This window comes from Impatiens glandulifera, chromosome 9 (assembly GCF_907164915.1).
Source record: "Impatiens glandulifera chromosome 9, dImpGla2.1, whole genome shotgun sequence".
Lineage (NCBI taxonomy): Eukaryota > Viridiplantae > Streptophyta > Magnoliopsida > Ericales > Balsaminaceae > Impatiens > Impatiens glandulifera.
In genome coordinates, this window is record NC_061870.1 from 21,497,247 (window position 1) to 21,510,808 (window position 13,562).

At 35.4% G+C, this 13,562-nt stretch overlaps 5 protein-coding genes and 1 non-coding gene across 6 annotated transcripts; 1 reads left to right on the plus strand and 5 right to left on the minus strand.

Annotated features, from left to right (window-relative positions):
- Positions 1–558: 558 nt before the first annotated feature.
- Positions 559–1,308, minus strand: LOC124915998. The gene has a single exon (XM_047456736.1). The coding sequence runs from the start codon at positions 1,306–1,308 to the stop codon at positions 559–561; it is 750 nt and encodes a 249-aa protein (XP_047312692.1).
- A 1,151-nt stretch (positions 1,309–2,459) lies between these two features.
- Positions 2,460–3,218, minus strand: LOC124915999. Its single transcript, XM_047456737.1, has one exon. The coding sequence runs from the start codon at positions 3,216–3,218 to the stop codon at positions 2,460–2,462; it is 759 nt and encodes a 252-aa protein (XP_047312693.1).
- Positions 3,219–4,364: 1,146 nt separating this feature from the next.
- Positions 4,365–5,123, minus strand: LOC124916000. The gene has a single exon (XM_047456738.1). It carries the CDS (start codon positions 5,121–5,123, stop codon positions 4,365–4,367), a length of 759 nt encoding a protein of 252 aa, XP_047312694.1.
- A 2,364-nt stretch (positions 5,124–7,487) lies between these two features.
- Positions 7,488–8,300, minus strand: LOC124916001. The gene has a single exon (XM_047456739.1). The coding sequence runs from the start codon at positions 8,298–8,300 to the stop codon at positions 7,488–7,490; it is 813 nt and encodes a 270-aa protein (XP_047312695.1).
- A 1,716-nt stretch (positions 8,301–10,016) lies between these two features.
- On the plus strand, positions 10,017–10,090 carry TRNAV-AAC. Its single transcript has one exon. It is a non-coding gene; the product is annotated as a tRNA-Val (tRNA).
- Positions 10,091–12,069: 1,979 nt separating this feature from the next.
- Positions 12,070–12,997, minus strand: LOC124916002. The gene has a single exon (XM_047456740.1). The coding sequence runs from the start codon at positions 12,995–12,997 to the stop codon at positions 12,185–12,187; it is 813 nt and encodes a 270-aa protein (XP_047312696.1). The 3' UTR covers positions 12,070–12,184.
- Positions 12,998–13,562: the final 565 nt, after the last annotated feature.

Sequence of the window (13,562 nt, forward strand, 5' to 3'; positions counted from 1 at the left end):
TCCACGAATGGCTATTATTTCTGTTTTCTGTCATGAATTATTATATTTTCCTATAATTGTCTACCATGGTTAGGACAATTGGAATCTCGCTGCCGTGTTGATCATTCAGGCACACATGTGCTTGCGCACTAAACAAGAAAGAACTTGTCACCTAACCATCAAGTTGAATTGGAAAACTCTCTTAGATCTGTTTGGGCTCTGAGGCCGTTCTTTTTTCCACTGGTCTCGCTTTTTTTGCATTCAACTCCACAAGAAAGGAATTTTAAACTAAGTGTGTTAAGTATTATTATGTTGCGATCTGATGGAACAAGGATTAGAAACTAATTTTTCAATCTAATTTCTTTTCGCTTTTCAGATTCTCTTTGAGAATAGCTTATACAAAACCTTATTAAATAATATAACCAAAAGACAAAGATGTATAGTCTGCTAAGATTGTTGTGTTCCTTTATAATCTCATATGCTGAGAAGTAAAATTTGTACAGTGTATAGTTTTTTGTTATGTACAACTTTGAAAAGTGTCTATCTACATCTATGTGTCAAAAATGAGTGTTTCCACTTCTAGTAGCTAAGCAGGTTCAAGAGCAAAACTCTAGTCTTGATCAAGTGTTTGAACAGGCAATCTAGTCCTTCTTCAATATCTTGTATTTTCAATTCCATCTCTCCCAACTGTTGCGCATCCAAAGCTTGATCGAATTCATTTTTGCTTGCGTCCTTTGATTTGCTGCGCATTAGCTTTGATACCAAGCTCGAGTGTGTCTTTGTCCCCATAACATAACACAAGGATGATTCAAGCACGGAAATTGTGGCAGATTGGACTTTGTTGAATAAACGAATAGTTTCTACTTGATCTACTCCTTCAGAGATCTTGACAATCTTGATATCTTTTAGAGCCTTTTGAATTGGCCTTTTGGCCTTCTTTCTTGAGGCCAAATAATTTCCATGTGCATCAGTTGTGTCTTTCTTTCTACGGATTGACGAAAGAAGCTCTTGCACATCGTGCTTTGCCTGTGAGAAAATGTCCTTGGTGGCTGTGCAGGCATCCAAGATCCTTATATATGTATCCAACACACCGTCAGCTTGTTTCTTGTTGGATTCTTGGACCAATTGTTGAATGTGAGACATCTGGATCAAGTCATCAACGGAAACATATAGATCTTGTAGGTTACCCAGCCTATCTCCAAGGGAAGACAGCGAGTTAGATGTGGCCTCAGCTCCCCTTAGACTGCTCAGGTTTTCATCTAACTGAGCAAGGAGCGGGTTTGTTCTTGTTGGCAAGCTGATGGAACGAGCATGCTGGCGAGTTTTCATTGTGAAAGGAGAAGATGATGGAATCTGTTCTGATTGTTTTGATACAACTCAGTGTTGCAAGATGAGATGCTAGAGACTTAGCTATCTCTTTGACATCTGCTCTATATTTATAGTCCCTGTATGGTTCTATTCATAGATTAACTATGTGATCTGGATCTACATGGGACCACATGTGATGGGCCTGCTGGCAATGTTTTTCTTGTGCTTCCCGCCAACCAAGTCACAAAATGATTCCTAAACCCGACATTATCAATTCATGAATTATTTTCCAGTACTAGAATATTGACAAATACTGTTGCTGGTTTAATGATTCACAAGGTTGTATATTACTCTCCTTCCAATGTTGCCTATTTCTAATTGGGACAAGCATCATGAATTTCATATGCATGAGTTAAAATAATCATGTGCACGGGTGGATTGTTAATCATGTCCCCCTTTTCATAGAATAAAATATAATAAAAAGCCAACTAGTGTTCTTTTTTCTTAACATTTATTACCAAAGTTCAAGGTACACATAAATATTTGAAAATAGTATATAATGCATTAACTTCAATTATAACTCTTTCACATGATTGTTGTAGGTGAAGCTGGCAGGATCCACGAATGGCTATTATTTCTGTTTTCTGTCATGAATTATTATATTTTCCTATAATTGTCTACCATGGTTAGGACAATTGGAATCTCGCTGCCGTGTTGATCATTCAGGCACACATGTGCTTGCGCACTAAACAAGAAAGAACTTGTCACCTAACCGTCAAGTTGAATTGGAAAACTCTCTTAGATCTGTTTGGGCTCTGAGGCCGTTCTTTTTTCCACTGGTCTCGCTTTTTTTGCATTCAACTCCTCAAGAAAGGAATTTTAAACTAGGTGTGTTAAGTATTATTATGTAGCGATCTGATGGAACAAGGATTGGAAACTAATTTTTCAATCTAATTTCTTTTCGTTTTTCAGATTCTCTTTGATAATAGCTTATAAAAAACCTTAAATAATATAATCAAAAGACAAAGATGTATAGTCTGCTAAGATTGTTGTGTTCCTTTATAATCTCATATGCTGAGAAGTAAAATATGTACAGTGTATAGTTTTTTGTTATGTACAACTTTGAAAAGTGTCTATCTACATCTATGTGTCAAAAATGAGTGTTTACTCTCCTAGTAGCTAAGCAGGTTCAAGAGCAAAACTCTAGTCTTGATCAAGTGTTTGAACAAGCAATCTAGTCCTTCTTCAATATCTTGTATTTTCAATTCCATCTCTCCCAACTGTTGCGCATCCAAAGCTTGATCCATTTGATCGAATTCATTTTTGCTTGCGTCCTTTGATTTGCTGCGCATTAGCTTTGATACCAAGCTCGAGTGTGTCTTTGTCCCCATAACATAACACAAGGATGATTCAAGCACGGAAATTGTGGCAGATTGGACTTTGTTGAATAAACGAATAGTTTCTACTTGATCTACTCCTTCAGAGATCTTGACAATCTTGAGATCCTTTAGAGCCTTTTGAATTGGCCTTTTAGCCTTCTTTCTTGAGGCCAAATAATTTCCATGTGCATCAGTTGTGTCTTTCTTTCGACGGATTGACGAAAGAAGCTCTTGCACATCGTGCTTTGCCTGTGAGAAAATGTCCTTGGTGGTTGTGCAGGAATCCAAAATCCTTATATATGTATCCAATACACCGTCAGCTTGTTTCTTGTTGGATTCTTGAACCAATTGTTGAATGTGAGACATCTGGATCAAGTCATCAACGGAAACATATAGATCCTGTAGGTTACCCAGCCTATCTCCAAGGGAAGACAGCGAGTTAGATGTGGCCTCAGCTCCCCTTAGACTGCTCAGGTTTTCATCGAACTGAGCAAGGAGCGGGTTTGTTCTTGTTGGCAAGCTGATGGAACGAGCATGCTGGCGAGTTTTCATTGTGAAGGGAGAAGATGATGGAATCTGTTCTGATTGTTTTGATACAACTCAATGTTGCTAGATGAGATGCTAGAGACTTAGCTATCTCTTTGACATTGCTCTATATTTATAGTCCCTGTATGGTTCTATTCATAGATTAACTATGTGATCTGGATCTACATGGGACCACATGTGATGGGCCTGCTGGCAATGTTTTTCTTGTACTTCCCGCCAACCAAGTCACAAAATGATTCCCAAACCCGACATTATCAGTTCATGAATTATTTTCCAGTACCAGAATATTGACAAGTATTGTTGCTGGTTTAATGATTCACTAGGTTGTATATTACTCTCCTTCCAATGTTGCCTATTTCTAATTGGGACAAGCATCATGAATTTCATATGCATGATTTAAAATAATCATGTGCACGGGTGGATTGTTAATCATGTCCCCCTTTTCAAAGAATAAAATATAATAAAAAGCCAACTAGTGTTCTTTTTTCTTAACATTTATTGCCAAAGTTCAAGGTACACATAAATATTTGAAATAGTATATCATTAACTTCAATTATAACTCTTTCACATGATTGTTGTAGGTGAAGCTGGCAGGATCCACGAATGGCTATTATTTCTGTTTTCTGTCATGAATTATTATATTTTCCTATAATTGTCTACCATGGTTAGGACAATTGGAATCTCGCTGCCGTGTTGATCATTCAGGCACACATGTGCTTGCGCACTAAACAAGAAAGAACTTGTCACCTAACCATCAGGTGAATTGGAAAACTCTCTTAGATCTGTTTGGGCTCTGAGGCCGTTCTTTTTTCCACTGGCCTCGCTTTTTTTGCATTCAACTCCACAAGAAAGGAATTTTAAACTAGGTGTGTTAAGTATTATTATGTAGCGATCTGATGGAACAAGGATTGGAAACTAATTTTTCAATCTAATTTCTTTTCGTTTTTCAGATTCTCTTTGATAATAGCTTATACAAAACCTTATTAAATAATATAACCAAAAGACAAAGATGTATAGTCTGCTAAGATTGTTGTGTTCCTTTATAATCTCATATGCTGAGAAGTAAAATTTGTACAGTGTATAGTTTTTTGTTGTGTACAACTTTGAAATTGTCTATCTACATCTATGTGTCAAAAATGAGTGTTTCCACTCCTAGTAGCTAAGCAGGTTCAAGAGCAAAACTCTAGTCTTGATTAAGTGTTTGAACAAGCAATCTAGTCCTTCTTCAATATCTTGTATTTTCAATTCCATCTCTCCCAACTGTTGCGCATCCAAAGCTTGATCCATTTGATCGAATTCATTTTTGCTTGCGTCCTTTGATTTGCTGCGCATTAGCTTTGATACCAAGCTCGAGTGTGTCTTTGTCCCCATAACATAACACAAGGATGATTCAAGCACGGAAATTGTGGCAGATTGGACTTTGTTGAATAAACTAATAGTTTCTACTTGATCTACTCCTTCAGAGATCTTGACAATCTTGAGATCCTTTAGAGCCTTTTGAATTGGCCTTTTGGCCTTCTTTCTTGAGGCCAAATAATTTCCATGTGCATCAGTTGTGTCTTTCTTTCGACGGATTGACGAAAGAAGCTCTTGCACATCGTGCTTTGCCTGTGAGAAAATGTCCTTGGTGGCTGTGCAGGCATCCAAGATCCTTATATATGTATCCAATACACCGTCAGCTTGTTTCTTGTTGGATTCTTGAACCAATTGTTGAATGTGAGACATCTGGATCAAGTCATCAACGGAAACATATAGATCTTGTAGGTTACCCAGCCTATCTCCAAGGGAAGACAGCGAGTTAGATGTGGCCTCAGCTCCCCTTAGACTGCTCAGGTTTTCATCGAACTGAGCAAGGAGCGGGTTTGTTCTTGTTGGCAAGCTGATGGAACGAGCATGCTGGCGAGTTTTCATTGTGAAGGGAGAAGATGATGGAATCTGTTCTGATTGTTTTGATACAACTCAATGTTGCTAGATGAGATGCTAGAGACTTAGCTATCTCTTTGACATCTGCTCTATATTTATAGTCCCTGTATGGTTCTATTCATAGATTAACTATGTGATCTGGATCTACATGGGACCACATGTGATGGGCCTGCTGGCAATGTTTTTCTTGTGCTTCCCGCCAACCAAGTCACAAAATGATTCCTAAACCCGACATTATCAATTCATGAATTAATTTCCATTACTAGAATATTCACAAATATTGTTGCTGGTTTAATGATTCACAAGGTTGTATATTACTCTCCTTCCAATGTTGCCTATTTCTAATTGGGACAAGCATCATGAATTTAATATGCATGATTTAAAATAATCATGTGCACGTGTGGATTGTTAATCATGTCCCCCTTTTCATAGAATAAAATATAATAAAAAGCCAACTAGTGTTCTTTTTTCTTAACATTTATTTTCCCTTGAAAAAAAAGTAGGTTGAATAAGGATATTTGTCGACAAAATATGTCTTGTACATTTTACTAAATCAACTGTGAAAAAATCGAGATATACAGGTTTGTATCATGTCCTAGCTGCTAAGCATGTTTTGGAGGGAAACTCTAGACTTGATCAAGCGTCTGCATAAGCAATCTAGCCCTTCCTTAATTTCTTGAATCTACGAGACTCCATTTTATGATCTTCTCAAAATCACTGTCGTGTGCTTGCTTACCTTTGTTGCTTATTGGCTTCATGACTATGCTTGAGATTGCCTTTCTCCCCATAAAAGAGGCTCAAACACATTGACTGACAGATTGGTTGACATTAAAGATGAAAGAAGTTGTTGCACATCATGTTTTGTCTTGGAGAAGATGTCCTTCCTTCATTTTGATTTAATCTATATCCAACACACATCTTGGACTGTCTTATTCTTAGACTGATACAACGGTTGATGAATATTATGTGGCAGGAAACTAAAATCTTCTCTGGAGTGCTTATGAAAATGAAGGGAGAATATGGTGGCCATTCTCACAGTACTTTTGGTATAATCAGAACTCTTGCTTGCTAGATGAAAATCTGCTTCTGACTAATTTTTCTTAATTATATATAGTCTACAGAGTCCCATTTTTCTCCATATATTAGAAATGACAAGTGGTCCTTCATCATGCATATATATGAACGTGCCTAGCAATATTTAGATGTACAAAGTCTTTGTCTCTCTCCGTCCCATGAACGCTAATATTATAAAATACCTGACTGGACTAAATTAACATTGCTCTCTTTTCTATTTTTATAATGGTCATATGAGTGCGGGAAAGCATCTCTATGTATGACTGGGGAGGGGCTATATGTTTTTTGTTACTTTTGCTTAAAATAACAACTCTCTCCACGTGTGACTGAAAGACACGGACGTGTAAAATATACATTATTCAATAACACAGATCTGATGCTTTCTCTTGCAGTGGACTACTGATTATAGAGAGTTACCTTTCTGTGATTACCAAGTCATAAAATGATTCATTGACCTTACATTATTATTATCATTAATTATGAATGATTTCCCTGTAGTAGAATACTGACAAATGTCTATCAATTTCTTATTGGGACAATCATCATAAAATATTCATGTGCACGAGTGTGTTGAAAATTTTGTCCCCTTTCCATGAAAAAACCAGCCTGTGTTGCTTTTGTTTATTATTGTATTTCCAAAGTGGAAGTATGCATGTGCAAATAATTATTACAAATAATGTCATTACCCTCAATAATTTTTCACATGATTGTTGCAGGTGAAACTGGAAGATCTGCAAATAACTACTATATATTTCTCTCCTTTTTTTAATTATGAAAAATCAACTTCATTATCTCTCAAAATCATTTTAACATCCTTGAGACAACTGGAATCTTATTATCATTGAACCAACCAAGAAAAAACACATCACTTAATCATCAAGTTGACATAAAAATAAAAAATAAATATTTTCTTGGAGTCTGTAGGTCATTGAAAATGTAAATTCTATGTGCGAGATTTAAACATAGTGGCATTCAATTTGAATCAAATCAGTTGATTTGCATGCTATTCTGTAGGGATTTGATAGAACAAGGATGAAACAAATGATTATAATCTCTTGTTTCTAGATACTCAAGCAGCTTATCGAAGTACTTAAATGATATCATTAAAAGACAAGTATGTATGTATGTATGTCTGGTAAAATTGTTGTATTCATTTATAATTTCATATATTGAAAGAAAAGTTTGCACTGTACTGTATAGGCTTTGTTTCTGTACAACTATGAACAACTTATAACTACATCCATGTGTCAAAACTGAAGATGGATCTTGTTTTATATTCTAATAGCTAAGAATGTTGAGGAGAGAAACTCTCGTCTTGATCAAGTGTTTGAACAGGTTGTCTAGCCCTTCTTCAATATCTTGAATTCTCAATTCCATCTTTCCGAGCTGTCTCTGGATGCTCTCGGTTTCTTGCACACCCAAAGCTTCATTGATCTGATCAAATTCATTATGGCTTGCTTCCTTGCATTTCTTATGCATTATCTTGGAGACCAAGCTTGAGTGTGCTCTTGTCCCCATAACATAAGACAAGGATGATTCAAGAACACAAATCGTTACAGACTGGACGTTATTGAAGAAACGAATAGCTTCTTGTTGATCAGCTCCTTCAGAGATCTTGACATTCTTCAGACCCTTTAGGGCTTTTAGGACTGCCTTTTTGGCCATCTTTCCGGAGGCCAAATACATCCCAGATGCATCAGTGGTGTCTTTCCTTCTTCGGAGAGATGAGAGAAGCTCTTGGACATCGTGCTTGGCTTGCGAAAAGATTTCCTTGGTGGCGGTGCATGCATCCAAGATCATGATATATGTATCCAGTACATCATCAGTTACTTTCTTGTTGGATTCTTGGACCGATGTCAATGATTGTTGAATGTGAGTTATCTGGATCAAGTCATCAACAGAGACATACAGATCCTCAAGGCCACTCAATCTATGTCCAAGGGAAGACAACGAGTTAGATGTGGCCTCAGATTCCCCGAATCTGCTTAGGTGTTCATTGAACTGAGTAAGAACAGGGTGGTTTCTTGATGTCAAGCTGAAGGAGCGAGTATGCTGGCGAGTTTTCATTCTGAAGGGAGAAGATGGTGCCATTTGAATAGAAATATTTGGGGTATAACTCCAAATTAGGTTAGAGAGATGATTCTGAGTTTCTTGCCTCTTCCTCTTGCATATACTCTATATTTATAGTATCATCATCTTTTGGTGACAATGTAATTTCGATATGAATGATAAAGCATTTTCTGGCCCCATGCTGTCAATGTTTTCTCAGTGCTTCCCTCCAACTAAGCATCATTGAGTCATGAGTGTTGCTGCAATGTTAACGATTCAAACAAATTGAGGTATATCATTACTCTTTTGTTTTGTTGTCTCCCTCATGGTATATATGACAACTCACATTTTATAATTTTATATTTCTATGTCTTTTTAAAAATGAATTTGTATTCTGCATATGGTTGTACCATCATAATCTCTGCTATTATTTTTTCTCTTGGTGAGGAGGACAACATGCACATTTCCACACATATATTATAACTTTATGCATTGATACTCACAACATGATTTTTTTGTTTGTGCATGGGGTGAGATGGTGGGGGGATCATACTGTATACTTTGCTTGAGATGTTCTTTCTTTTAAAAAAATGGCCTGAAAACTCAAACTCATGACCTTCTGAACATGAGTTATTGTGCTCGAGATGTCCATCCTGAACTGCTAACATAGCTAGTTTCCATAAGAATCTCTTGTGTGTCGCATAAATTGAAATAGACCTTCAACTTGTATGATAAAATCAATATCAACCTTTTTAGCTGGGCCTTGGTCTCACAGACTTAAGTTAGTTCATTTCCATGGTGTCATTATGAACCTGGTCCATACAGATAACCATATGCGTGATTTAGTATCAATTTTCTTGCAAAAAATGGGCTAAATGTTGATTGTCATTCTTTGTTTTATGTACTGTTAAGTGAATTGTGCGAGTGTTTTCCACTTGTGTCAATGGCACGTCCATGTGAGTGTTTACCTTCTCAAAATAATAATGTTCATATAATTTTTGCTTATGAAACTGGCAATACAGAAAACTGCTATTATCAAATTGTTTTCTTACCATGATTATGTGTGGCATCTTGCATACAATCGGAATCTTTATCGTTCTTTACTGTAATTAGACCTCATTTGCACACCAACCAAGACCAAACACATCATTTGGCATCTACTTGACGATATAAAATTGTTGAATTATCTCTCCATCTTCCTTGAAAATGGTGCAATTTTGCAACCAATTTTACTCGCACTCAACATGTTGCTTTGTTTATCCTCAACGTGTACTTGTTGTCCTTTAAATATCTGAATTTCTCATGTAAATCAAAACTCAACATCTCAATATTTATTACCCCTCTCAAAATTTCTACAGAAATATGTTTGGTGACTCTTTAAGTCTGCAAGTTGTTGAAACTCTAAGATCTGTTCTTATTCATCTAACTTTATTGATTTATCTTTAAAGATTTAACTATAGTTCCATAGTATTGGCACCTTGAAAAAGGAAAGTGAAATTAGATGTTACATAATTATATTTTTAAAGAATTAAATCAAACAAGGATTGTGAACAAAGTATGCTGGTAAATTACTCCTAGCAGCTTATAGAAAGTGAAATCCAAATGATATCACCAAAAGGAAAAGACACATATCTTGTAAAATTGTTGTATTGATTAATAATTGAATATAATTGAAAGAAAATTTGTAAAACATTGTATAATGTTATAGTCTTATGTTATGTAGATGTATAAATAGATTAAACTACATTGACATGTTCAGGTTTCGTGGTGTAGTTGGTTATCACGTCAGTCTAACACACTGAAGGTCTCCGGTTCGAGTCCGGGCGAAGCCATTCTTTTATTTTTTTATTTTATTTTTTTTATCTAATAGGTAAAGAAGTCAAGGAGGAAAACTCTAGTCTTGATCAAGTGTTTGAACAAGCAGTCAATCCCTTCCTTCAATATCTTGAATTCCCTTATGGTGTTTGAAGGTGAATTGATTAACGATGTGATCTCAATTTGCATGGGGCCAATGTGATGGGCAGGTTGGCAATGCTTTTGTATTGCCTCCTTCCAACCAAGTCATAAAATGATTCATAGACCTGACATTCTTATAAATTGTGAAAAAATTCTCTGTAAAAGAGTACTGATGCCTATCAATTTCTTACTTGGTCAAGCATCATAAAATATTCATGTGCACGATTGTGTTTATAATCATATCTCCTTTCATGCAAAAAACCAGCCTGTATTGCTTTCTTTATTATTGTATTACCATATGCAGGTACGAATAAATATTCACAAATAATGTTATTATTCTCAATAACTCTTTCAATGATGGTTGCAGGTGAAGCTGGCAGGATATGCAAATGACTACTATATTGCAGGATCTGGCAGGTATGATAACAGGGACATTTTCACACGTCTATAATTATAAAATTTGATCCACTGGTACTCACAACATGGTTTTATTTTATATGTACATGGTGTAAGATGGGATATACACACATATTGAATCCTGAATTTGCTTAAGATATTCATTCTTAAGTGTGAACTCAACGCCATTTCAAAAAGAATCTCTAACTTGTCGGATAATTTAATAGACCTTTAACTTGTATGATAAGATTAAAATAAACCTTTTTAGCTAATGTCATTATCTTTTCTTTTAATGACAAGAGTTTTTTTGTCGTAGTGATGGGGAAACTTGGGATGTTTATTTTGAGAACTCGCACAGGTTTGAGGTTCATTTTAAAGTGAAATTGAGTTAAGAGCTTAAAATGAATATCTCAATGGAGTTTAGGGCTAAATATTAATCTTTGTTTGTGTAAGTTTTGTTACTCTTTGTGTTTTTTTATTTAATATTTTTTAATCTTAATCTTGTAAATCTTTGAAACTAACAGTCAACAAACATTAAGATATGTATATGCATGATATACTGTCCATTCATTTGCATGTATCATTATTGTAGAAAAATGAAGAGAAAATATATTGATATATTTTGTGGTACTTAAACTATTAAAAGAGGCCAGTTTATAAGCAATATTAGCACAAGAAAAATAAATGACAAGACAACTTTCTAAATAATTATTAACGAGTCTTTCTTGAGAAGGAAAACCACTTAGAGTAAATTGTTCTTGGGAAGGCAAAGAAACTTTGAATATGTCTAGTTTGATAATTCAAAATTTATGAATCTGGCTCATAAAAATATTCATACTCATGATTTACTGTCAATTTTCATGTACAAGAAAACATATAAATTTCTATTTCACTTTTTTTTTTTATGTATTGTTATGTGTAATCGTGTGGAGTATGATATTTATCTTCTCAAAATATGTGTAATTTTCATATGATATTTTGCTTAAGAAGTTGGAAATACTGACAAATGCCTTGTTTACCATGATTATGTCTGGCATCCTAGATACATTTGGAATCTTTTATCGTGATTTCTTACTGTCATTAGACATCATCTGCACACCAACCAAGATCAGGCACATGATTTTAAAATCTACTTTACATTGAAAAATCTATTTGGTAACTCCGAATATGCAGGTTGTTGAAATCCTAAAATTTGTTCTTATTCATCTCACTTTATTGATGTATGCTACAGTGCCATTGCATTGGTTAAGATAAAAGAATGTGAAATGAGATGACAAGTAATTAAATTATTATAGGCATTAGACAGAACTAGGATTGAGAACAAAGTATGCAATTTAATTTCTGTTTCCAGATATTCCTAACAGCTTATAGTAGGAGAATTCAAGTGATATAATCAAAAGGCAAAGAAGTATGTCTGATAAAATTGTTGTATTAATTTATAATTGTATATTGCTGCAAGAAAATTTGTACTGTACTTTATAGTGTATAGGCTTATGTTTTGTACATGTATGAACAGATTAAACTACATTGATGTGTCAAAATCGTAGATGGAGGGATGTAATATCATCGATCTCCTAGTAGGTAAGCATGTTAAGGAGCGAAACTCTAGTCTTGATCAAGTGTTTGAACAAGCAGTCTATCCCTTCTTCAATATCTTGAATTCTCAATTCCATCTTTCCCAACTGTCTATGGATGCTCTCAGTGTCTTGCACACCCAAAGCTTCATTGATCTGATCAAATTCATTTTTGATATCTTCCTTGCATTTCTTATTCATTATCTTTGAGATCAAGCTTGAGTGTGCTCTTGTCCCCATAACATAAGACAAGGATGATTCAAGCACACAAATCGTAACAGATTGGACATTGTAGAATAAACGGATAGCTTCTAGTTGATCAGCTCCTTCAGAGATCTTGACATTCTTGAGATCCCTTAGGGATTTTAGGATTCCCTTTTTAGCCTTCTTTCTGGAGGCCAAATACATCCCAGATGCATCAGTTGTGTCTTTCCTTCTTCTGATAGATGAAAGAAGCTCTTGGACATCATGCTTGGCCTGCGAGAAGATGTCCTTGGTGGTGGTGCAGGCATCCAAGATCTTGATATATGTATCTAGTACATCATCAGTTACTTTCTTGTTGGATTCTTGGACCGATGTTAATGATTGTTGAATGTGAGGTAGATGGATCAAGTCATCAACAGAAACATACAGATCCTCAAGGCCACTCAACCTATGTCCAAGTGAAGACAATGAGTTAGATGTGGCTTCAGTTTCCCCGAGCCTGCTTAGGTGTTCGTTGAACTGAGTAAGGACAGGGTGGTTTCTTGATGTCAAGCTGATGGACCGAGTATGATGGCTAGTTTTCATTCTGAAGGGAGAAGATGGTGCCATTTGCATAGATATTTTTAGGGGTACAACTCCAAATTAGGCTTAGTGGAAAGCTTTTGATTTTCTTGCCTCTTCATCAGGCATATGCTCTATTTATAGTCTCTTCTTCATATTCGGAGGGTGACAAGATGATTTAGATCTGAATGAGAAGGCATTAGCTGGCAATGTTTCCCTCCCACCATGTACTAAGATTATTTAAGAAAACTTATCATTGATTTATGCACGGGTATTGAGAAATCTGATGAAAGTAAAATAAACAATGGTCTAACGTGATAATTTCATTTGCATGTTCTCTTGTTTCCCAATGGGATAGATGGACTCTCTTATTTATATTTCTTCCATGTCTTTCTCCATCTAATCTATTTTAAAATGTGTTTATGCTTGATTTTTTTAACATGGCTCTCCCAACATATTCTCTGCTTCTATTGCTTGCTGAGTTATAGACAACTGATACATTTACTTAAATGTCAACTTCTCTGTTTTTTTTCCTGTATTATCAAGTTTGAGCGTGTGCATTTCTTAAAAAAAAAAAATTGTGAGCGTGTTAGTGCATATGCGTATTCACAAA